This window comes from Phalacrocorax aristotelis, chromosome 8 (assembly GCF_949628215.1).
Source record: "Phalacrocorax aristotelis chromosome 8, bGulAri2.1, whole genome shotgun sequence".
NCBI lineage: Eukaryota > Metazoa > Chordata > Aves > Suliformes > Phalacrocoracidae > Phalacrocorax > Phalacrocorax aristotelis.
In genome coordinates this window covers 10,864,375-10,889,602 of record NC_134283.1, presented here as the reverse complement: position 1 = coordinate 10,889,602, position 25,228 = coordinate 10,864,375, and the positions used below count along the sequence as shown (strand labels likewise).

The 25,228-nt window shown below is 35.6% G+C and overlaps 2 protein-coding genes across 3 annotated transcripts in view; both read left to right on the top strand.

The window, feature by feature from the left end:
* The window catches only part of NAE1 (NEDD8 activating enzyme E1 subunit 1), a 15,837-nt gene extending 12,049 nt beyond the window's left edge, over positions 1-3,788 (top strand). Inside the window, exons 16-20 of the mRNA XM_075101361.1 lie at positions 661-747; positions 1,757-1,849; positions 2,253-2,367; positions 2,443-2,492; positions 3,555-3,788. Of these exons, the coding sequence (XP_074957462.1) occupies positions 661-747; positions 1,757-1,849; positions 2,253-2,367; positions 2,443-2,492; positions 3,555-3,664 (455 nt within the window). The 3' untranslated portion in view covers positions 3,665-3,788. The remainder of the gene's footprint in view (positions 1-660; positions 748-1,756; positions 1,850-2,252; positions 2,368-2,442; positions 2,493-3,554) is intronic.
* Positions 3,785-25,228, top strand: TERB1 (telomere repeat binding bouquet formation protein 1). Of its 2 annotated transcripts, XM_075101360.1 has the most exons (21): positions 3,785-3,909; positions 6,682-6,740; positions 7,664-7,774; positions 7,965-8,093; positions 8,566-8,697; positions 9,147-9,207; positions 9,292-9,407; positions 9,551-9,673; positions 9,919-10,071; positions 11,220-11,351; positions 12,820-12,945; positions 13,937-14,094; positions 15,045-15,403; positions 17,531-17,592; positions 18,602-18,694; positions 20,004-20,174; positions 20,659-20,739; positions 22,181-22,294; positions 22,683-22,786; positions 23,444-23,497; positions 24,066-25,228. In XM_075101360.1, exons 1-21 carry the CDS (start codon positions 3,785-3,787, stop codon positions 24,093-24,095), a joined length of 2,493 nt encoding a protein of 830 aa, XP_074957461.1. In that variant the 3' UTR covers positions 24,096-25,228. The 2 variants fall into 2 exon arrangements, 1 of the variants encoding a protein (XP_074957461.1); XR_012661993.1 differs by lacking the exon at positions 22,683-22,786 and having other exon boundaries at positions 24,066-25,182.

Below are 25,228 nucleotides of genomic sequence, written 5' to 3'. Positions count from 1 at the left end.
ATTTTAGGTTATGTCTGTTCTGGATATGTATACATGTCCACACAGCAGCCTGGCTAAGGCTCCCTGCAACTGGAAAATTCTCCTGTAAGCACATAGCCAAGAGCACGCTACCCTTGCATTGAGGTATAATTTGCTGGGAGTTCTGAGAACCTTGCAGTTCCTCAACAGTGCTAGGTAGTAACTGCACATTGGGTTGTTTCGTAACAGCAATACTGGAGAAGGATATTTTCCGGCTCACAGCTGTACTGTTAGAATATTGAGAGTATGTGAGGCAAGGGTGGATGTGGCGGCAGGTGAAAAGATTCTATCTTTATTTGCAGCATGGGAGAGCAAAAAGTGAAGTTGATGGCTGAAATTGATGAATTGCGTAGTGGAGCTACACGTGTTGTGAGCTGTTACGTTAACAGGCAGCTACATTTAGGTTCTAGAAGTAAATAAGCACAAAGCATTTCACTAAAATACTTGTGGTGATAGACATAAATGCAGTTTCATAGATTTTATTACTGCAAGCTACCAGAAGAAACAGAAACGCTTTAAATGAAATTATGATAAGTTTTAGTCTTCTATGTTTAACACATCAGAGATACAGACTTTAAAAGATTTTGTAATTGCTGACATCTTCAAGTAGGTGATGCTCTCCTTTCTCTACCCTCTGCTTAGGCAGCAACTCAGCTTTTCTCCGAGTAGTACGATGTAGATCTCTGTCTGAAGAATATGGTTTACACACTTTTAACAAGGATGAAATCAGTAAGTACTCCTTTTTGGCACATACTTCAATTGCATTTTCAACTTGCAATGGTTTCATTATTAAAGAGAGTTGTATGTTACCTCTTCTGTTTCATTACATAGTTTTATCATTTGGCATCAGCTAGAAGTATGGGTTTATTTATTAAGTCTAGAATGCTGAATTCAATTTGGGTTTTTTTAAATTTCAGAAATGACCTTACAGATCGATGCATGTTTCAGGTTTTTTTTCTTGCAGATTTTATTTTTGCTAGCAGATAAATAAAACATTGCTTTTTTCAAACTTCTCTTTTCTGTACCTCAGTTATTTCTGACACAGCTGGAGAGGTGCTTTCACCCGATCAAAAATATGAGAATAATTGTCTTGGCCCCTCTCAGCTTATCTTTTCAGTATGTGAACTAACAAACTAGTTACTTAATACAGCCTTTTATATTTTGAACCTGTATAAATTTTAAAAAGCTGGAAATACTTTTAATCAAAGTTTGTTTAAATTAAGCTTATACAAAGTCCTCTGAATGTTTTGGACAAAATGTATATACAAAGGGTAATATTTATAATTTAAGTGAAAGCTCCTTGAATTAGTTGGTAATATGCAACGTGATTTAAGTAGCAGTTAGTATTTAGACTTGTGAGCTGTATGTTAAGAGATTTAAGACCTGTCTTATAATTATAATCATTACAGTTAAATATATGAAGCATGCATTTCAAATCCCCAAATAACACAGAAATATCCCATTTAAAGTTATAACAGCAGTTGAAACACGAATATCTTCACTTAACAGTTTATATCAAATAGATACAGTAGGGTTTTGTCATGCACTCAAATCAAAATTGTGCGTCTGACAGTTGATTCAGTGAGATTCTCAGTTGCAGGCTGTTCTCATTCAGGTTTTGTTTTTACTGCGGATTTTACAGTTTAAGCACATGAGAAATACTCAACCACAAGTAATTTACATCCTTTCTTTTTCCATTTCATCTGTACTGGCTAACACGTTCTCTTCCCATTTTCAGTTTCCCATATGGATAACCCAGACAGTGAACTAGTGCTGTACTTGATGCTACGGGCTGTAGATAGATTTTATAAGCAGCATGGTAGATATCCAGGTATGTTAATATCAGAGTTACCTACAGTCATCAAAAGAGATATAAAGATGCAATAGTTACTATAATACTAGTTATAAACTACAAATATAGCCTTAGCTGTGATTTTGTTTCCGTATTAATATAACTTTGAGAATATGAAAATTAAAGTGACAATTTTTTCCTCTTTGGGAACCTGAGGAATTTATCTGAATTGATACCACTGAAATGGGTTGCATGGATTATGAATCAGTTCAGCTATGCAGTAATTTGTCATTATCATGAGTAGCATCAACAGAGTATTCAATTATTTTTGGTCTAGTATTAATCACTTCATATATTAATTGGCTTAGAAACTTTTCAGAAAAATATAATACTTATGCTACCACTTAAACGCATGAACTTTTGAATGTAACTTATTTTCCAGGTGTTTACAACTATCAGATAGAAGATGATATTGGAAAACTAAAATCATGCCTCACTGGTTTCTTACAAGAACATGGGTTGTCTGTAGTGGTGAAAGATGACTATGTTCATGAATTGTAAGTATTATATCTTAAGTGTCACTTTGTCGGTAAAACTGACCTGAAAATTCTAACTGTTACTTTGTTATCCAGTTGTCGGTATGGAGCTGCTGAGCCGCATGCTGTTGCTGCCTTTATGGGAGGTAAGAATGTCACTGTATCTCTAAGGTTCATACAAACCAACCTGCTGTAGTTTATACTACAGCATACTTGAGGCAGGATCTCCACCGTTTTAATTACTTTGTGTTGTCAGAGCAAAGACTGTAATTATACACCCTAGCCAAACATAGTATTAGAATGAAACCCTCCCCGGTCATTCTCCAGATGTGACCTCCTACGGTATATAGAAAAAGTAGACACAGCAAGGGTTCAAAGTCAGTAAAAGAAACCAAATAAACTTAAATAACCTCAGTAGATAAATTCTAGTTGCTTAAAAATGTGTTTAAAAATAAATGCTTGAAAGAAGCTTTGAGTTTAAAAAGAAAAAGGAAAGGAATAATTGCAGTAATAATAAAATTAACATAGTACACATCTTCCTTTAACACAACATACTTAAGTATCTCTTGAAACAGCCTTGATTGCTTGCCTTAATTTAACCTGCGGGTATTAGCACAGCTGAATATGTTTTAATGGATGCTCAAAATTTATATATCAGTTAACTTCTTTATTTGGCTTCATGCCAAATGAAGATAATTAGGTATTAAATGCTCTCTGGATGTAAGATTTTTTTCTAATGAAGTGAAATGTGGTATGTGCAGTGCTTTAGAAAAACATGTAAAGATAACTTCTGAAGAAATTACAGACTATTTCATACTACAGGAAAACACAAAGGGATCACAGTGAAGTGACCCTTCAATTTATTTTACAGTTTAACTGTTTTTTTTTTAATTCAACTTCTCCATTTCATTTACAGAGGTCACAGTTTGCCTGTCTGTATGCTCACACATTTTTACTCTCGGTGTGTATGTACATGGAGAGAGAAAGTACATACAGCAAAGTATATGTAAAGCTAACTTTTGAAGTAGCAGCTTTCTGAGCCTCTTTTATACTGGGAAGTACTGAAGGGTGTTTTTTCCTCCTAGGAGTTGTATCAGCACTTCTGAAATATTTCCAGTGTAGTGTAAATAACACGTTTTTACTGGTTTTTAAATATGACCTGCTAACTGCCGTTGGTTTTATCTTTTGTTTTCTTTTTCTTTTTACAGGAGCTGCTGCACAGGAGGTTATCAAAGTCATTACAGGGCAGTTTGTAATTTTTAATAACACCTATATTTACAGTGGAATGTCACAGACTTCAGCAACTTTCCAGCTGTAGGATAACGATCTCACATTTGTTGCCACCTGGCACTGCTGCTGTGTTCTGTAAATACTGTGGTGTTCTGCCACAGACTGGACTGTTCTGTATTACCTGCAAATTAAAGTTCCTTTATTTCTAATGACTTTATCTTCCTTTTTTTTTTTTTTCCTGAGGACAAATAAAATCAAACCAAACCCTGATATTTTTTTTTTTCATCTAGAATTTTCTAACTTGGAAAAAAGCAGCAGCTGTTCTTTGGCAGGGTAAGTTGCATTTACAGATTGGCTTACCTGGCTTGCGGCAGAGCTGAAGTTTGGTGTTTTTCTTCATAAAAGCTGCTTTTCAGAGCGAGGGTGAAGGACTTGCAGGAGGTTGAAAAAGGCTAAAATAACTATGCTGCTCTGAGGTTCTACCTGTGAGAAGGGCTAGGGAAAGCTGTACTGCCTTTTATTGAGTTCAAGGGCATTAGGGAAAAGGACTGTGTACCTGAAAGCTCGGTTCTTTCAGCTGTGTTCATCTAACAAGAGATTCTTTTTCCTGCACCCTTTGTGTCTGGTAAATGTCAAATTATGCCAACCGCGTTTTGTGGCGGTGTTGTAGTTTCCCAAATGCAGAGTACGGAAAGCGAGCTGCACTGAAACCACAGCATTCCTCGCGCTGGGGTTCGGGCAGCGCCCGGAGGATGTTGGACGGACCTCGGGCTGCCTGAGAGGAGCCGCGCCGGGCGGTGCCTCCCTGCCCCGGGGCGGCGGGACGGCCGCTCCTCCGCGCTGGCTCCTGAGGCGGGAGGCGGCGCGGCGGCTCGCTCCCCTCAGGCCGCTACCGGGGCGCCGGGTCCCCTTCCTGGCTGACCAGAGCTGCTCCCGCCGCCGGACCACAGGTAGCGATCCGTGCCCAGTTTCCCATCCTCTTGGTAATCCCCGCCACTCCCAAAAGCTGGCAGAAGAATGCTTTTGCTGTTTCATCTTTAGACTGTTGCCCCCTACCCCCTTTTTCTTATCTAAATCTTCTATATGTTCTTTCCTTTTTATACTTGGGATGATCTGGAGTACTTGTTAAGACTTCTGCTTCAAAGTCGAACCCTGGTAATGAGCTATAAATCATACATGGCTCTTTTGAGAGGGAGGAGGGACAGGGTGAATGCTAGAATAGCACTGGAAGACTTCAAAGGCCTGTTAACCCCAAACAGTGGTTCTCAAAGGTTAGAGGACACATCCTCAGCTGCTGGTGTGAATTTTGATTTCAGTAAATTGTCAACAATCTGGACTTCTTCTACTGTACAGGATTTGACCACTGAATTTTAAAAGGGAAAAATCCCCCCAGGCGGGCTGTTTCTGTCCTGGCATGGCTGCGCAGGGGTGACGTTCCTGTCAGCCTCCACAGGACCTCCTGTGCCGGGTTCCTGAATGATAGCCCGTGTGCTCTAATGCTACTGAACAAACGGATATATCTGCACTTCTTGTAAGAGTTTTTTTGAGGTTTGAAGGGAGGTTACTGGGTTAGGGTCCATAACTGATGGAGAACAGGTAATCTATTTTCTTTTATATGCAACATTTGCCAGGAGCCTTTTGCAGCAAATCCTGTTATTTATCTTTTCATCTTTGCCCTGTGATGCAACAACAAAGTTGAGCTATTTGCATTTTACTGTAGGCTAGCTTATAAATGCTATTTTCTGTACCTTGTGTATGTTGCAGAAGAAAAAGATCCAGTTAAGGTCAAGATATATCTTTCTACAGTGTTTAAAAAAACTTGTGCTTATATTAAAGGCCCTTTAATTGTATAAATCTGTATTTAATTAAACTTAACTGAAATGCAGTTAGCTCTGAGCTGAGCTCATTTTACAGCCTTTCTTTTGTTACGGAATATGTAGGTTTTGTTTTCTCTTAGGCTAGCAGGGTAGTATCAGTAGGGGCGAAAAGAGGTGAGGAAGACTTGCAAGCTTTCTGCTATTGTGGCAGGGTTAGATTTGCAAGAAAATTAAATGCATGTATATAATCACTTGTGAAAGGGTAAAGGAAGATGAACTCTTTTTAAACTTTCCCTTTCAAAACATGCTTCACCAGTGCTACTGTAAGGATGTATGTGGAGCATTTGAACTAATCGAAGCAGCAAAGGAACAGGCACAATCAGTAACTCTAAATGGAAGGCAGGGCTGACTGCTTTCATTAAGATGACACTGATACTTCTTAGAGCTGTTGCTCTACTTTGAGAAGGGTAACTATTATTAAGCTGGATTTATCGCTGATTTAAAGTTGTTACCTCGAGCTAAAAAATTTTTCAGATTGAAATAGGTTGCATCAACCTTTTGCATTTGGGACCTGGGACATGGTTCAGGGACTGTCTTTCTGCTTCCAAACCCGAATTTCACTCTGCTGCGCAACTAACTCTCAGATTCTGGCACATTCGGTTTATGTAGAATCATCGCTGTGTGCTTTTCTTGTTTACATAGTTCATGTAATGTGATAATTTCTTTGGTGAACTCAAATAAATTCTTAGTTTAAGAAATAAGGTCTCAGTTCATGCTCATTGTCTTTGATTTTGATCAATACCAATAAAGCAACATAGTTATGGTTTAGTGGCTCACTGAGTAGCAGTAGGAGGCTGAACATTTTATAGCGGATGTCAGACACGCTTGATCCTCCTTGGTCTTACTGCCAGTTGTAGGCTGATGACAGAGTTGGCAACCTATTGTAAGGAAAATTGTATCAGATTTATTGTAATGACACAGACCTAGGTATATTTTTAATGACAGGAAGGCTTTTGGTCCCCCACAATGGTTAACATGGATTTCTGCAAAATTATCTTTCAAAAGATAATAACGCAGCTACATATGCAGTGTTACTGTAAAATACTGTATTTCCAATGGAAATCTTTGCCATGCAAGAGCATATTAAACTGTGTGTGTGTGTCAGATGAGAGTAAAACCAGAAAACTGGAAAGAGTGTAATTTAATAAAAATTACTTAATTTATACTGCATATGATATTATAAACACTGCTAATCTAAACAGAAAACACTTTTTCCTTGCTATTGTAGAACAAGAATAGAGACCAAACCAAAAATGGAAACTCAAAAGGTGCAGAAAAGGCAGTGTGGTAAGATACCTGATATAATTTGTCATTTATTTTCTGCATCAATTTTACAAATTTTTAGCAGACTGTGATAGGTCTGTCATGGGGTGGTGAGCTGTCAGGGAAATGTTCTTTTTCCTTGTTGCCAAATTGTTGGATTCTGTACTGGATAGCTAAAGGGCAAATCTAATTACAAACTTCCAAATAGTAAATAATACAACCACAAAGTAACTTTTTTTTGCTAATATTTACCCACATTTTTACTGTATTTTAACTTCTTTGAGAAACCCCAAACCTTAAAAGTGATTAAAATATAAAATACCTGCTGTTACTGTTGGAAATAATTATCAATTAAGTCTTCTTATTGTACCCAAAAGACTAAGAAACAGATCTTCAAAGTGGGTTACCTACCTAGGGTTGTATGTAGGTGATCAGAAAATACTTTGCATTAACTAACCTAACAACTTGATTCAAGATTCTAGCTGCTGTGTGTTTAAGTTTTCTGTAACTAAATATCATATCGCAAGCCTTGCTTTGTTGGATCTTTTCCCTATTCACTCTGTAGATTTCCAGTTGTGTTTTCATGCTGAATATTTTCACGTTTCTGTACTATGCACTTAAATACACTTAATGCACCTTGCAGTTGTGAATTTAATATCTAGTAATTTACATCACATTTATTAACAATTACTAGTAATTAAAGGCCAGAAATATTAAAAGTGGGCTGCTACTTTAGCAAAGGAAATCATGCTCAAATAAGAAACTATGGAGAGGAATATTTTTAGGTTAAGTATGTTTGTTAGTTATAGATGGATAGAAGCGGCGTAGCTCCATTTTTGCTTACTTTTTTTTTTCTTTACATTTTTGGGCAGGTTTATTGTAATACTAAATAGATTAGTATAAAGAAAAGGTAACATTTTCATTAAGTCTTTTGTGTTTGGTCTTAGACGTGAAAACAGATCTGAACTTACTGCTTGAATGTCTGAAATATCAGATGGACTGCCCTGTATCTCAGAAAGAGGCTTTGATCACTATTTACTCAATTTGTCAACAAAACAGTAAGAAGTGTTTTTCCTTAGAAACAATGCAGTCATTTACATTCATAATGTATGTTTAGAAGCTGGTGTCACTGTAAAAAAAATTATCTAAAGGATATAAGGCTTGAGAAGTTAGAAAATCTTTGAAGGTTTTAATTTTACAGAGAAACAAAACCAAAAGTTTAATTTTTGTTCTTTTTTTCTGTTATAGGTGAAGCAAGCGAATATTTTCGAGAAATTGGTGGTTTGATGTTTATAAATGATCTTGCAAAGTCAAGTGTTCATTGCATAGTAAAGGAAGCGGCTTTATTTACATTAGGAATTATAATAGAGAGTAATGGTAATAATAAGTAATGTTATTTGTATTTCTGAGTGAGTTATGATCCCATGTTATTACTGCTGCTTGTGCTTGGTCCCCATTACTTTTTTCTCTCAAAAAATTAGATTACAAGATTATCAGCTCAAGCAAGGGGCAGTAAAGACGCCACTGTTTCACTGTCCATTCCCAGATTTGGAGAAATACCCTGTTGATTTGTGTAGACAGCATGCCTTTATGATACCAGACAGCTGTACTACTACTCTTCCTCAGCAGAAAGTGTTAAATGACTCCTAGCTTGTTCCAAAGTTTGCCTAGGTCCCAGCTGGTTTAGAACTCACTACAGGGGGAAGCCCTCCGTCACCTTACAGTCCTGTTTTGTCTCCACTCACCACATCCTGGACGCAACTGAGACTCTAGTTACTATATTACAAAAATAATTTAGGATTATGAATAGCTTGCTTTAGGACTTAACGGCTTTATTTTCTGGTTTCAGTTTATTGTCAACAAACTTTGTGTACTTCTGCATTGTTTGAAGACCTCATTTTATTTTTAATTAATAAGGATTCTGGTGTGAACTTGAAAAGAATGTCTGTTTATGTCATCCTAGTACTGGTTTCAAATAATAGTAAGTTGGGGTTTTTTTCTGTGTTATAACACCACTTTTTAATATTTGCCAATCTGCAGTACAGAAATTTGGAACATTCAATAAGTAATGTTCGGCAAAGTTAATTTATAAAGATGAATGTTTGCATGTAACTGAATCTGAATTGTGTAAGTAGATCATCGCTCACTGGGATTCCTTAAATAGCAGAAAGTGTTTTAGTTCTAAAAATGAAATGATAGTTTAAAAAAATATATAATGCAAACTGGTAGTTTCTGACAACATATAGGAAAAAATAGACATAGAAAGAAATTGAACACTTTTGCCAATATGTTGGTGTGATTTTGTGTTTTTGGTGGGGGGATATATGCCTAGGAAATGGAACTGGAATATATATATGTAAATTAAACTTTACATTAAGATTTTGTCTCAAGTTGCATGTAGTTTTGGAGTCTTGTATGTGTTCTTTTTAGAAAGTGGGCAAACCTATGTCAGAGATACAGGCTGCATCGGTCTTCTGCTACAGTTATTCAGGTAAAAAAACTGTTGCAATTCAAACAGAAAAATGATAGACTATTTGTTTGACTATTTAGGACTTGTTTGCATCGTTCTTAACAGAACAACTCTTTCCACATCTGAGATTAATCTGTCAGATGAAAATACTAATCAGTGCTACCAGCTGTGGTCTTCAGTCTGCAGTACCCTCTGTGCCTGTGTTAACAATCCTCAGAATGGTAAGTGTTGCCGTTCAAATTGGGGGGAAAAAAAAAGTTTAACGTATTTCCCCAAAGCGACAACAGTTTACTTTCATTTTTACTGTTCAACTGAAATTTCATATTGCATTTTGATTTGGAGTAATTTGTGTTTACTTTTCCAGAAGATAATCAAAACATTTGCTGTTCAGTTTTTCCATGTGCCAAAGAGTGGCTCGAAAGTTGCACAGAGCCTGAGATAGTTCGTCCTATTTGCTCATTTGTTGGTCTCACAGTTGCAAATAACTGTAAGTGCTGCTCAAGCTTTAAATAGTTTTTTTTCATAAAAGTAAGTTTAATTGGATAGTTAAATGTTTGATATCTTTTTGTCAATCTCTACAAATTCATTTGCTGTTCTTCCAACTCTGAAAACTATAGTCCACCATCTTTATTTACCTGTGCAGAAAAATTGATGAGCCTACTTGATAAAACACTAAAACAATTTGCAACTTGTATTATTTAAGACACATTTTGTTTCTTTTTTTTCACAAAGCATATGTGCAGAAATATTTTGTTTCTGTTGGAGGATTGGACACATTAGCTAAAGTTCTCATCAAGCTTATGCACAATTCCTGTATGAGTCACTCAAGCACAAAACTTGCAGTAGTAGTAACAAAGACTCTGGATGCCTGCATTGCCAATGACTGTGAGTGAAAAGGCTGCTACCATTTTTATATATGACAATTTTAAAATGCAATTTTTAAAGTCTGGTTTTGGTGGAATAGTGATATGAACGGATGCTAGAAGGCAATCAAGTTACATGCATCCCAGTTAGTACTGGGACTTTAAAAATTCAAACATGTATATGGAGAATGAATCAGTTCACCTGAGGTGGGTTACTTTCCCAGTGTTGCTAAAGTAAACATAGTGAAATTTAAATCATACTGAAAGCTAAACGTACGATACTAAAGCTAGTTTTGTGTAAGTAAAGCTGAGAACTGGCCATGGCAGTCATCTTGGATCCTGGAGTTAGAGCTGTGTTTCTGTAGGCCTATGTCTAAGCTAATAAGCTTTGTAAGCTTTAAAAGGCTTTAGAAACTCAGGTGCGGAGCTGAACAAATGTGGTATGCCTGCATAACACATCTTTACTCTTAATTTATGGCTTGGATAGTGCTAGGCTAATGAGGTCTTTGTATGTTCCATCAGAAGATTTTGAGAAACCTGTGAGCCTGATGCATCTGTGCTGTTGGCCACGATTATTGTATTTGACACTTCTGCCATAAGTGCTCACAAATGGAAGTTCAAAAAAGTTTAAAAGCATATACCTGCACTAGTTTTGAGCCTAGTTTCGAAGAAGTTTGTATGTGACAGGACTAGGTTTCAGCCTGTATGTACTAGCAGTGGTATTCCTGGTTTCAGGACGAGGTTACCCTCTGTGAGAAACATTCCTAGCTCTTTTTTGTGGCAGATAGTCTGTGTGTCAAACCTTATTCCACTCTTTCTTGCTCTGTTCTGGAGCTGATAAAGGATGTGGAGAAACTCAGCAGAGGTCTACAAAACTTGCCCATTGCAAAGCCCTTGTTTGTTGGATCTACCACATCTCTCTACAGCACAATCCAGGAGAAAAGGCAGTGTGGGATATGGGGAATAGCATGGGCAGAATTACTGCACCAGGAGGAATGTGGTAATTTGATGTGTTAAAATGAAAGAGAGAGAAGGGAAGGACTGTGGAGGCCCAAGGCTTTTGGAAGTCAGTAGAGTTCCCTTGAAAAAAGCAGCATTTTATACTTGCATGATGCCTATGTATACTTACTATCTAGTTTATTTTTTTTCCAATTATTTTTAACATAATAGCTGCCGTGGGTGTTGTCTTGGCAAAGTATCACACTGTGTCACAGCTACTGAAGCTGCTGACCAACGACACTCTGGATATAGGAGAAAAAATTAGTATTATTCTAACAATTGGACACTGTACTGAAGTTTGTGGTAAGGTTTTTTCTTTTTCCTTTCCGTCAGTTTCTACTAAATTCTGATACATTAACTATTTCAATGGTGTAATTTCATCAAGGCTGGAACATGAGGGAAAGTTCTATTAAATAATGTAATATTAATAGTAAGAAAAAAAATGTTTGCTATAAAGTTCCATATTTAAATTTTAAAACCTGTTAGCAGCTAGTATCTTTAAAGGCTTAGAAAAAGTAGACTATTATGCAAGAATTCATAGCTGGGCTTAGGTATTACAGGGTAAAATTCATCCAGACCTGAAAACTACATACATACATACATACCAAGTAAGTCTTTTTGAGCTATATTTTAATGGCCCTTGATATATACAGCTTCTGTCCACTGTTCATGTAGCTATTCATTTTTGAAAAAACTATATAACAGTATTATTTTTGAAGCAACATAAGCAGTAGGTAACCCTGAGATGTTTTTGCCAGGTTACTCAGGGCTTTCCCAAGCATATCTGGTGGAAATGTAACACTTAATTGGTATTTTATGGTGGTACAAGCAAACAGAATGGGAAGTTGTGAGATACTGATCATTATTTATACTATTGGTTTTTTTAATGTATGTTCAGAAATGCAAGAGAAAGGGATTATGTTCAAAAATCCTGATTGATTAACTGAAACCAGGCTTAATGGAAAATGCCTTTCAAACACAAATATGATTAAACCAACAAAATAAGAGTTTCTCTTAAAATATCAATACTGACAAAATAATAATATTTCATCTGTTGTTGATTCCTTTGTTTTATCAAGTTTAGACAACAGAGAACTATTTTTAGAAAGCTGTCACTTTTATGAATATATACTGCGAATGAGATCACAATAAAAAAATTTAGAGTCAGCTGGACAGGGAGCTGGGCCATCTTGTCTAGACTGTGCTCTTCTTAGAAAGCTCGGATTAGATGATCCCTGAGGTCCCTTCCAACCTGTGATTCTGTGATAATTACATAGTTAACAAGGAGGAACAGATTAGCTAGATGTGGATTAAAATACTAATTTTATTAAAGTTTTGCTAATTCTAAACTTGAAGCTTTTGATATTTCTGCATCTCAAGGCTTACATAAATGCAGTGTATATACTTTAGGAGTATATACCAGAGGAAAAGAAATACAGAAGCCATAATCCAAATATTTTAGGTGACAATCAAATGAGTTAATACAATATAATATAGTATAAGTATTTATATAGTCTCTGTCATATAATTTGTCTCAGTCCTCCTTCAGTTTTCTTACAAGAACTTTGAGCTATGGTCAAATAATCCTGTGTGGTCTAGAGTGCTTCTGCTGCAACCTGGGTAGTAGGTCATTACAGCATGCTTGGATCCAAAATGAAAATCTCTCAGAATTTCCCTGAAAGTTACTAGTATTAGTTTCGAAAATTACTGTAAGATTAAGTGTGTATGAGGCTGAAACCAATCTATTTTCCTTTACAATGTCCTGTTTTAGAAGAAAACCAGTGTGAACTGCTCCAGAACAATGGTCTTCCACTTATGATTCAGGTATTAACCGAGTCTCAGGATGAGGAACTAAACAGAGCTGCTACTTTTGTGCTGCAAAACTGCAAACAAATGAGTAAGCTTACTATTATTGCTTTATAAATTACAAAGATTATTTTCATCTTTAAGATCTGTTGACTTTGTAAATTATCTTAACTGTAGCAGCTTTGTAATTCTGTGTACTCCAAGAGATGCTTGTTTTCTGCAGAAAAGTTGCATATTTGACCCCATGGACTGATTATGGCATTTAGACAGAAAAAAGAAAAGTAAAAATTCCAAAAATGTTTCAGTAATGCATTTGTGAAACCATGCATTTGTAGGGCCAGTTCTTAAAAGCTTTCCCATCTACAAATTATGTGCAAAATACTAACATTGTCATTTAACACGCAGTTAGTACTCTAATCCTGGGTATGTACCATTGTATATAGAGACTAAACCAATAAATAATCGAGCCCCACATTGCCATGACTGCAATTATTTTGCAATATTAAAAAATCTTGATCTTTATTTTTAAAGTAGGGTGTATTTTGAAATATGCTGTTTACATTTTTTTAAAATTAACTGTATAATACTACCAATGAAACAGAAAGACACCTTGTCCTTTAATCCCTAGACCATGGAAAGTATTATGCAATTGATAATTAGTAAAAAGCATGTATTTACATTTTTGTACTGAAAACAACTGAGAGTTTTGTTTCAGATTGATGGAGTCTGGTGATTTTCAGTATCTATTAATGTGGAGTTGTTTTTTTAAAAAAGTAGAGACCCATACTGGTAAAGGACCTAGAAAGTTAGGATTAAGTCCATGACAAAGTAATTTTTTAGAGCACACTATCATTGTGTAAACAGCTTATAGTAACTATAATTGCAAGCTCACCTCTTGTAACTGCAGTTTATCTTTGAAGTGTATTAATATGTGTAAATTTAAATTAAGTAACATAAAATTTATTATTCGGAGGTTATATCTTGCATTAAATTATTGGGGGTGTCCCTCAGCATACTAAAATATAGTAAATACATATTAAGTTATTAAGAAAATTTAAAATATTGTTTTATATTTTATAAAGCTGAACAATTGTCCCTGAAAATAAATGATAATTCATTAAACATGAACAATGCAGAAGAGTTGGACATGCAAGTCAGAGAAAGAAGTCTACAAGACTACTGGAAGAAAGCAAAAGAAATTTTATACAGAATAAACTTGATTGAAAAAGAACATGACAAGGTTGGCCTATTTACTAAAGTAGGACAAAACAAAGCAAATCTTTCCAGAGTTTAGGTAGATATAGAAAGTAAACCCTTAAGATAATTTCAGTGTGAGCTAGAAAAGTAGGGAAAACATTGGATGTGTGTGAAACTACAACCTGCAACTTTTACCATTACTGTATATCACACGAAGTTAGAAGTCTGCAGGGCAATCAGAGAATGCAAGCATCTGCATTTTTATGAAGCATTTTAGCTTATAAAACCAGGTATTCTACAAAATTGAGATAATTTCGATTGGAGAAACAAGAGTTTGATTTATTTTTAATTACCAATCATTTGAACCTATAATTTTAATATTTGCATGCATGAAATGCCCATGGTTGTACAGCTATGACAGGATAGATGATATATGAACAGCAACTGAAATAAAGTTGTTTCATATTTTTCTTGTCCTGTATAACTACTTGGTGTCTTCAGGTGTGGAACAACAAGTTCTTTAGTTATTTAGCTGGCTCTTAAGTTCATTACATCTTTTCATTTCTAGAAGTGCCTTGTAAAGGGTTGTTGAAACAGGCTGCCCAGGGAAGTGGTTGATTTGCCATCCCTGGAGGAATTTAAAAGATGTGTGCATGTGGTGCTTAGGGACATGGTTTAGTGGTGGACTTGGGAGTGCTGGGATAGTGGTTGGATTTGATGATCTTAGAAGTCTTTTCCAACCTAAACAGTTCTATGATTCTGTTAGCAAATCCATTGCTTCAGCCTGGAACTATCACTATCACCCCTTCAGCATCACCTTCAGCAGCACTGCTGTCTTTTTGGTTCTCAACTCAATCAGGGGTTTTTGAAGCTTCTCTGGAATTTGCTTTACCATCAGAGTTAGACTGGTCTGTCCTAGTTAATATTGTTACTGGATTTATTTAATAGTTTCATAGAGCTGGTATAGTTGCTAACTACTATTTTTCAATGCAGGAAAGAGCACAGGGAAGAGTATTTGTAGACAGATCTTCAGAAACCAATATTGAAGCATCAAAACACCGTAAAGTGAATCCTGCTGATCCAAAAACTTACATAGAAAGAGTACATAAAGTACATTGTCCACAGCTGACCTCTAAGATGGATGATCAGGTTCTTGCTCCATCTGTGATTTCTTCTCCATCGAAAAATGAAATATTGAACACTATGGATCCAGTAAATGCTTCTACTAGACAAAGTGAACAGAGTAGTATTCCATGTTCAGTTAATGAACTGCAAACAGACAGTGTACTTCGAAGTCACAGTATAAATGAAAAAACTGCCTTTGTAAAAAATCAGTCTGTTCTTCAAGTAAGGTAAGTATCTGACACCTAATCAGAAATACTAAGTTGCTTTTCTTTAGTAATTTCCAAAGTGAATGTCAGCCTTTTAAATTATCTGTTACAAACAATGTTCTCTTCTCTTAGTGAAAAGGCGTAGCCTTTTGGTGGCTCACTGAAGGATATTCTGTGGAAATGTTTTTGACATCACAGATCAAAGATTATAGACGTTGTAGTAATAAAAGCTTCTGATCTTTTTCTCTGAATGGCAGGCTTCTGACGGATTGTATGGAGAGCCTGTTAGAGGCCATATTCTAATGCCTTCATGACAGTGATGAAAACATGTCCATAGTTTTTGCCTCAAAACTCTCACCGATTCAGTAGATCAAGATTTGACCTATTGGCTTGGACGAAACCAGAAAGATTTCTGTAATACACTATTACTAGGAAAACAGCACTTAGAGAACTGCTTTGCGAAAATTGAAATTGGAGTGCCTAAAAACTAGGGAAAAAAGCTCTTGCTGCTTTTCTCCCTTTGTATTCAATTGCTTCCCTGATTAGGAAGGGAAAGATCATAGAATCATAGAATCGTTAAGGTTGGAAAAGACCCTTAAGATCATCGAGTCCAACCTATCACAGCCAAGTCTACCACTAAACCGTATCCTCAAGCACCACGTCTACCCTTCTTTTAAATACCTCCAGGGATGGAGACTCCACCACCTCCCTGGGCAGCCTGTTCCAATGCCTGACAACCCTTTTGGTGAAGAAGTTTTTCCTAATATCCAACCTAAACTTCCCCTGGCACAGCTTGAGGCCATTTCCTCTCGTCCTATCGCTTGTTACTAGGGAGAAGAGTCCGACCCCTGCCTTGCTACAACCTCCTTTCAGGTAGTTGTAGAGAGCGATAAGGTCTCCCCTCAGCCTCCTCTTCTCCAGACTAAACAACCCCAGCTCCCTCAGCCGCTCCTCACAGGACTTATTCTCTAGACCCTTCACCAACTTTGTTGCCCTTCTTTGGACACGCTCCAGCACCTCGATGTCCTTCCTGTAGTGAGGGGCCCAAAACTGAACACAGTACTTGAGGTGCAGCAAGATACAGCCTTGTTTAGTCATTCACTGTTCTCTTGCTCATTGCTTTTACACAAATACTTATTTTCCTCTTTGTCTTTTGCTTCTTATGGTTATCTTTCCTATTGATAAACAAAAAACTAATTATAGGCAGCTTGCAAGGATAAACGCAGATTCCATTATCTTGAATTTATATCTGGAATATCCCTCAAGACAGGCAATGAGAGAGTATCAACAAAACTACATTTGTCCTTTTTTTGAGTTCCACATTTTTAATTGAGCTTTTTTTGTGTGGCTGACTGCATCCTGCTCCTATGCAATTTCCTTGCATGCACTATATTTTAACTTTGCAACTATCACAGAAATTATCAAGAGCCTAGGATATTTTCCATGGTACGTTCAGGTAAATTTTGCTTTGCTACTAATTAGCATAATTTCATATAGCTTCTTTATTTGCTGTTCTGACCTCTGAACCACAAAACTATTAAGAAATTAATTTCTTTTTTTGGGGGGGGGGGGGAGGAGCTCTCTCCTTGCATATGTATTTCTGTGAAAACAGGAGTTACCCAAGCATAACCATGGATGCAGCTCCTTGCTCCTGCAGCATTCAGAAGTAGGCAATGACATAGAACAATACCGTATCATAGGAGCATGTTGGTGGCAAAAAAAGTTATTCAGTGTAAGAGAAGAAGAAAATAAATTACCTTTTAGAGCAATTGCTACATCTGGTGAAGGCTACAGTATTTTGAAGACTCTGAAATTTTATGTGTGCTAAGTAATCTTTACATGAACTGGAACTGCAAATGACTCTGGAAACCAGCATTCCAAATGCTGGAACAGACATGCTGAACAGCACTGCAAGGAATGCTAATCAGAAGTCTCTGGTAAACAGATTTCTAACACACAGAGATTATACACTGGATACTATGAGCCCAGTAACTTGGGATAATTAGAATAAACTTTTTAGAGTTTTATCTTTTATACATTTAATGTGGTTTTTGTTTTGCCTTTGGAATGTGTATATTAATTTTCAGGTAAATGTATGTTGTGAAGTTTGATTATTTTTTAAATTTGTTCACGTTTTGATCTTCACAGCGAAGACTTATTTAAACAACCAGCAGAGACTGTTAAAAAAACAAAACAAACATGCACATCAGGTACAAAAAGCTAAACATATTCCGTTCTTAAATAATTTTTTTCTTAATGAGGTTTTAATTAGTTTTGTGTACTTTTCTCACTACTTTTTATCAAAATGTTATGTATCATTAGATGACAGAGTATATTATGTATAATATTGTTTAACTGCATAGTTTTGGAATTTTATGTTGTATACAATTTTACAAGGAGAATATTTATTCTACCCTTCTAATACATATTTTAGCTTTCTTTTTTTAATTGATTTTAACTATTCAAAGGAATGTTTCACAGATAAATGTTTTAAGTTTAGTTTGAATGCAATCCATGCTGAACAATGAAAGCTACTAATAGAAAATGGGTAAGGATGCTGTTTTTGTTCCATGTTTGTATGACTGGGGATGGAATCTACCTGAGAGAGTGACACTTGCCTGAAGCTATTCCTACGTGTTGAGTGTGTGTTTAAGATAAATGTTTTTCAGATTTGCATTAATCATCTTAGTCTGATATACTTATTTCAGAATTGGGATCTGTTCAATCAAATGTTTATTCATAATTTAGTTTCCTGTTAATTTATAAAATGTGTAATTATTCATTAGGTTAGTATTTGCCAGAATGGTAGCTTTACAGGTGGCCGAGCAGATCTCCAGGTTATGCCTATTTAGATGGAGAATAATTATTATTCCAGTACATCATATTTTTCAGCACTGATTCCAAATAGAAATAAAGTTTATAGGGCTTAGTTAAGCAACTTAAGTTTACAAGGTTATTTTGCTGTGTTCATGTTGAAGTAATATGCTTTGAGAGTGATGAAAAAACACTGCATCAAATGTAACAATTCTGGATTTACAAAAATGTATATGCAATCCATTTAGCTTCAGGAATTTCATTTGCATTTTCTGCAGTTATATAAATTAAACTTTAATAATCTACAAATAGAAAATACAATTGAATACAGATGTGCTGATGCATGATTACCACGGCAAAGGAGAGGTTGCACGTCCTTAGCAGGTTTTTTCCTTCCTAATTTAGATCACCATTCATTCTACTCAGAGATAACCAAGGAGGAAAAAAGTACTTCAACTACATCTGCATCCCATCAAATGGCAGATTTAAGGTGTTCAGGTAAATATTATTTTAGGTCTTTCTTTCCTGAGTCCATAAAAGAAGCCTTAGAGAGCCAGAAATGCAGTAAGTGAACTGACATTACAGAAATTTTAACACATCTATTCGATTACCTAGGATGTAATTCTTAACAGCTTCCTTTTTCTGGCCCTAAAACATTAATATTGAAATAAAGCTTACATATTCCAGTTTTGGTCTATGTATCTTTTCTTATTGTGGATTTACTAACGAACAGAATATACAACATTTTAAAAGATTACACACTACTTACAAGAATACTTAAGAGCAGGTGTTTTTCTCCTTTCTCTGATCAGAAAGAGGGAGGAAAAACATGAAGCCCTGCTCAGTTCCCTCACATGTTTCCCCACTAAACTTCCTAATTCTTCTGCAGTCCTTCTGTTTACTATTAAGTACAGGCAGTCAGTTTTATAGTAATCCATGACTGCAGCCTTCAGTTATCCCATCTTCTACTTCCCGAGGGTGGTCTGTCAGTAGGTTGTAAGAATGCTGCTGGTACTCAGGGTTTATAAGTGGATTTTGTAATCAAGCCTGCGTCTCTTTATTACAAAAAAAAAAAAAAAAACCAAAACAAACCCCACCAAAAGCCGAAAAAAAGGACAGCCCATAACCCACCTTTGAACATCATTTAGGCATATGAGCCTAAGTTTCAAACTAAATTCAACCTGAGCTTTAGCACTGCTTTATCTTAGGCTGCAATATCACAGATATGTGCCAGTGCCCTTCTTGTAATTCCTCACAGTGCAGAAGTTCTTCAGCTGATGTAATGAAATGTGACAACTTCCAAGAAGAACTAAACCATAAATTACCCTAGGAGCATCCTCAAAAATGAAAAGGAAGGCTTCCTGTGAGGAAATTGATACCTAAACTAGGCTTATCATTTATTCAGGTTAATATAGATAACTGTTACAACACAGAGAAAGTTTCAATGTATAGCAAAGACATCTTTTGTATTTTGGCTCCTGGATGAATGTGCAAAGGAAACTGAGGCTCCCTTCTTCCCATCCCACTAATATTTTTACTTCTGTAGAGGATCCGTGCCTCATTCAGTACTTCTGATCCCATAGGTCATGTTGAAAAGACTTTGTTTTTTTAAAGAGAGCAAGTACAAAACAATAAGCAACTATTTTCAAGAAAATACACAAAAGTGTAACCTCTTTTGAGATGTGTATATGGAAAACTGGAGGTCAAACTGTAGATTATAGTGAGCAAAATAAAACACTGGACTTTTTGATGGCTTCTTTAGCATTTGTGCTTGCTGTTTCTACACTATCCTATTTCTTTTTTCCAGGTTGTAGAGCAGGAGGACTGCCCTTCAATAGTAAAACTTTTACCAAGGTGTTGCAAAGTTGTCCATTCCAGTGTGACCGACACAAAGTCATTCTGGAAGCTGAAGAAAGATATAAAAAGGAACTTCGCAAATTGGCTGTTTGTAACAACAGCAGATACACAACTTATGAGAGTAATTGCATTTTTTTTAGTAGTTGTAACGATTGTTTTAAATAATATTTAAAATTCTGAACTTATTTGGTCTGATTCTGATTGTCCTGCTTTGGTAAACTCACTCATTTAATTTGATTTACGAATGATTTGTACTAAGTGGGAGCAGAACTAGCCACTTTTGTTCTGAGGATCTTGTGTATTTCTTGGCAGTAGTGATAATAACCTCTTCATAGGCTATGGTGAGACTGTCCTGTTTGCCAGAGTTAGTCAAGTACTGATAGAAGTGAATGTATTAAGTTGCAGTAAGTGTGAATGGATGCATGACATCATAACAAGGTCATTTCATTCTAATATTACATACTTACGGATATAAGAGGTTTATAATTCTTAATGAATTAAATAAAAGCGCATCCTATATTTTTCTGGTTTAAAGGAGGCATTTTGAAAATTAAACAGTTATTACTTACTGACATTTGTACTGGGGTCCATCTTATATTTTCCAGAAATACTGCTGACTCCAGTGAAGAAAAAAAGACTGCCTACAGAAATATCAACTCTTAGGAGCAAAAAGGATAGTTTCCAAAGTAAGGGCTTCATTTGGAAATTAATGCAAAAAGCCATTACTGTCTAAGTAATTCTTTTGCAGGACTTTACCACAGGAGACTGTGGATAGGGAATTATGTTTGGGTTTTTTTTTTCTGTGGATTCTGTGAAAAAAATGTATATTTAATAGGCCAGAAAATGCATATTGTATAATCATGAAATTATGTTATGTACATTAGTTCACAACGAAGTTATCTGGCACCTGCTTTGTGGATACTGCTTTGAATTCTGTCAGGTTTACTTCCATGCCATCTGCTATTTTTCAGTTTTGTGGCATTAATTTTTAAAATGGAGGGGCATAGACAGGATCAGAACAGAGTACAGTTGCCTGTTCCTGGATTCAGCATCACTCTGTTATACAGTTATAGCCATGTTACCCTATTATACCTGTTTCTGTTCCTGTTTGGAGCTCTGCTAAGGACTTGTGTGTCTGTGTGCTGAATAGCTCAAAGGGTAAACCTTAGTATATACAATACTAGAGCAAGTAGCTGAAAACAACCTATCAGCAAATTAAGTACAGGATATCTATTGACCTGTCCTGTATTATGAGGTGTTGAATAAGATGTTATTAACAAGGTAGAGATGGAAAAGTGAACGTAAGTTCCATAACCATCAGTTACCCATAAAAACTGGTATTCTTTATAGTACACAACTGTCCCTTTGTAAATAGCAGAGTGCATTTCTTTTACAGTATTTTATTCTGTAATGTAACAAAAAAGTTAATAGTTATAATTTTTTCCTTACTCTGCAAATATGTATTTTTTACATAATTAAGGAATTTTCTGCAGAATGTGGTGTTTGTGGGTGCATCCTGCAGAGCTCCAACTGCAGTCTTACATTACTACATTGACCAACTAATAATCAATACTGTTTCTTATGATTGATTACCAGATATTTTAAAGTTAAAGAGAGCTGAAGCAGCTCTCTAAATGAGTACTTGAATTCTAAAACATTAATATTACTTTAAAAAACATGATCTTTTCAAAAATCAGCCCACCTATTGGGAATTTATTATTTCCAAAAACCTTGTTTACATTGTTATTTTATTTAATTTAATTCTGGTAAAATCTAGTAGATTGATTTTTAAAAATATCTTCCCCCCCCCCTTTAAATTCAGAAATTAATTAATTTGGCTATGATAGCCATGGAGGTCTTTTAAAATAATTTAAAAAAAAATCAAACAACTTTATTTCATCTCAAGAACACATTACACTAATATATTACCTTTACCAAGTAAACATTTTCTGAAGTAAACTGAATTTTCCCGTCTTTCTTCCAAGACCAGATAGTAGTATGGCTCAAAACATGGGTCTCTCTTAAACTTGAATTCCTAGAACACTTCCTGTGTTTTCTGGTGGTTTTTTTGTTTTGTTTTGTTTTTAAGAAAGATGCATAATAGTTTATTGTTTGTTTTTTCTTAAGGTATTCTTTTGACTCCAATTAGAAGAAACAAATCTGATACTTCAAATAGAGATGAACATATTAAAAACACTAGGTTGATTGACGATTATAACTTGGTACCTATATATGAAAGCTGTGAGTATTACTGGAAAGTTAATTCTGTAATAAGCATGACTTAAAGATCAAGTTTTGCATTTAGGTCAGGGCGTTGAGGAAAGCACCTGTGCTTGCAATTGGAGACAAATGGCTAAGAATTTAAATAGATTCTGTGATATATTCTTGTACCTTCAATCATAGTATTATTGATGTTTGAGTTAATTCCTATTATTTGCTAGTTGCTTCCAATGCACAAATAATCCTCATGTGTTGATGTCAATTATGAGAAAAAGATCTAATGAATAATAAAGCAACACTTACCTATTCAAGTTCATTAGAAGAAATGTTCCTTTACAACACTCTATTCAGTTTTACAGTAGATCTCAGTTTAAAGTAACTAAGAGATTGCCTTGTTCAAATTCCATAGCTTTCAAAAAAACCCAAGATGCTAACTTGAAAAGACAAAGAGTCAAAGAAATGTACATCCAGCAACGTCACTGCTTAAAAGGAAATACAATATATTCAGACGAGGTTAGTTATGCAAAACCTAGCCATACGTATTTATAAATATCTATGAATTGCATAATTTCTTTTTAAGTCATCTTTAACAGGAGCCCAGTAGCAAAGTAAACTGTATTAAAAAGATATTCCTCTCTGTTGATTCTACTCGTCATACTGAGTTAAGCATTTGTCAGCTGACAGTCCTTTCTGAATAATGGAGGTATGCTTTTTCCTGCACTGATGACATTTTGCATAGTATAGAAATAACAGAAACCTAAAGGAATAAACACACTAAAGGTACAAACTATGTAGGCATGACAAATGAAGGTAAATGTCATGGAAAAATACTGTATCTCAGTAAGTGGGTGACAGTGAAGAAATCTTGAAGAAGCATCGTTATCTTGACAAAGCAATCATTTCTTTAGAGCTATGTAAGACTGTATTGTCAGTAATAACATGCTACTTGCAAATGTGGAATTGTATGTGAATTTACATAATTTTTAGTTACACCAAAATGAATATTTTCAGAACAATGAATTACGTACCCTGGACATGAACACAAGAACTTCAAACAAGAGAAGAAGAACCCGAAAAGATTTCACAACTGAAGAAATTAACTGTCTTTGGAGTGGAGTAAAAATAATGGGTAATCACTGGAATTTAATATTGTGGTCTTATCCATTTCAGAAAGGACGGACGAGTGTTGATCTTTCCAAGAAGTACTACAGATTACAGTTGCAAGTAATTATAATTTAATTTTCTACTAATCATATACGCTATCAGCTCAGTTTTCAGCTTTTGATCCCGATTGACCTGCAAAAAAAGGACAGGCTATCAGAATTTGCAACCCATGGGACTGTGCTTTGTGTTAGCTCAATGTGGTGCATGCTGGGCATTAGGGTGGTCTCCGATGTCATTCAGTCAGGGCTTGTGCTTGGAGAGACAGAACTGAACTGGGAAAATACTAGAGAGCCTTTAACCCTTCCAATGCTACCTGACAGGACACAAAGAGGACAGGAATTTCAGTGTAGGACTCTAATCGCTACATTTATTAGGAAGTTGATATTTTCTCTGTTCAGCCTCTTTTCTGATGATGGTTTGTGAAAATCTCTCTGGCAGTTTTCACCGTGTTTAGTATGTACGCTGCTTACACAGAGTTGCTACCTACAGATGGAGCAGATAGCACTTCTTGCTCCGCTTCAGCTGTGTGCGGGAGCGTTCAGTGGCAAGCGTTTTTGTATTGAAACATTTTCTAAAGGTGTGCAGTTTTTGACAACATTTGTCTTGATGTTTTATCTCCATTTTATAGAGGCAAGAAAAAAACAAAGATCATCAATAACATCTTTCAAGAGTATTTTGGATTTTGTTGCAGAATGTTGAAGAACAGCCTTATTAGCAGTGAGGTATTTTCAGAACAATACGAGCCCTGAGATAATTTAGATTGGCTTGGACTCATGTTTTCCAGCGATAACATTCACTGACAGAGTTGTTATGCTTTGTAAATTTAAATTACATGTAATTTGATTGTTTGTTTCTTTTTAAATAATGCTAACATAGCTAACGAAATCTCTATCAGTAAAATTTATAGGTTTTTTTTATTTAACCTTCTTGAACATTTGATTAATGTAACATTCAATATGGGTTTGTATTTGAATCTTTTTATAGTTTGCTTTTGTACGAAAAGGCTGTATTGCTAAAAAGAATATTTTATGTCAGAAACTGATACGCGTTAATGCTGTTGTGTGTGAATTTGTTTCCTCTTAATCAGTGAAATGTTTAAAGCAGGTAGAATATTTTGTCATGCGTCTGATGTGCTATATGTGTACAAAGATATGTCTGTGATGGAAAACACCAAACGTCTGGTTAGGCACTGCTGTGTGTAGCAGGCAATTCTTAACGTTGGTACAGGAAGTAAATGGAAAGAGAGAGCTCGTGGAAATCGCAGAACTTCTGGGTAGATGTCAAGTATGGTTCAGCTGCAGTATTTCTTCACTGATATTAATGTCTGGGGTAACATTCCTGGACCTACAAAAAATACTTCTGTGTTGAACTAAGTAGAATGCAGGTACTGATAAATTTTGGCTTCTGTTTACAGTTGGACATTTTTTGGTGTATTATTCAAGGAAGCGAACCGATCCACCGTTTCTGCTAATTACAAGTTTTATAGAAACCGTTAACAAAAGCCTTAATAACTTGATTTTTCAGTGGTAGCCTTAGTATTTAATTTCTATTATTTATCCATTCTGATAAAGGACTGATTGACTGATAGTTAATTTATTATGGAAAAAGTTTAGTTAGCTTATTAGCATTAGGCTTTCACAATGATGTGGCTTCAATGCTTAAAAACAAGCAGGATAACCCAAAATGGGAAGACATGCAGTAGAGATGATGCCCATGATATAATAAATAGCTCTTCTAATATTTTCAGCTGTTGCACTTTGGGTTTTATATGATTAAAATAATCGAGCTTCT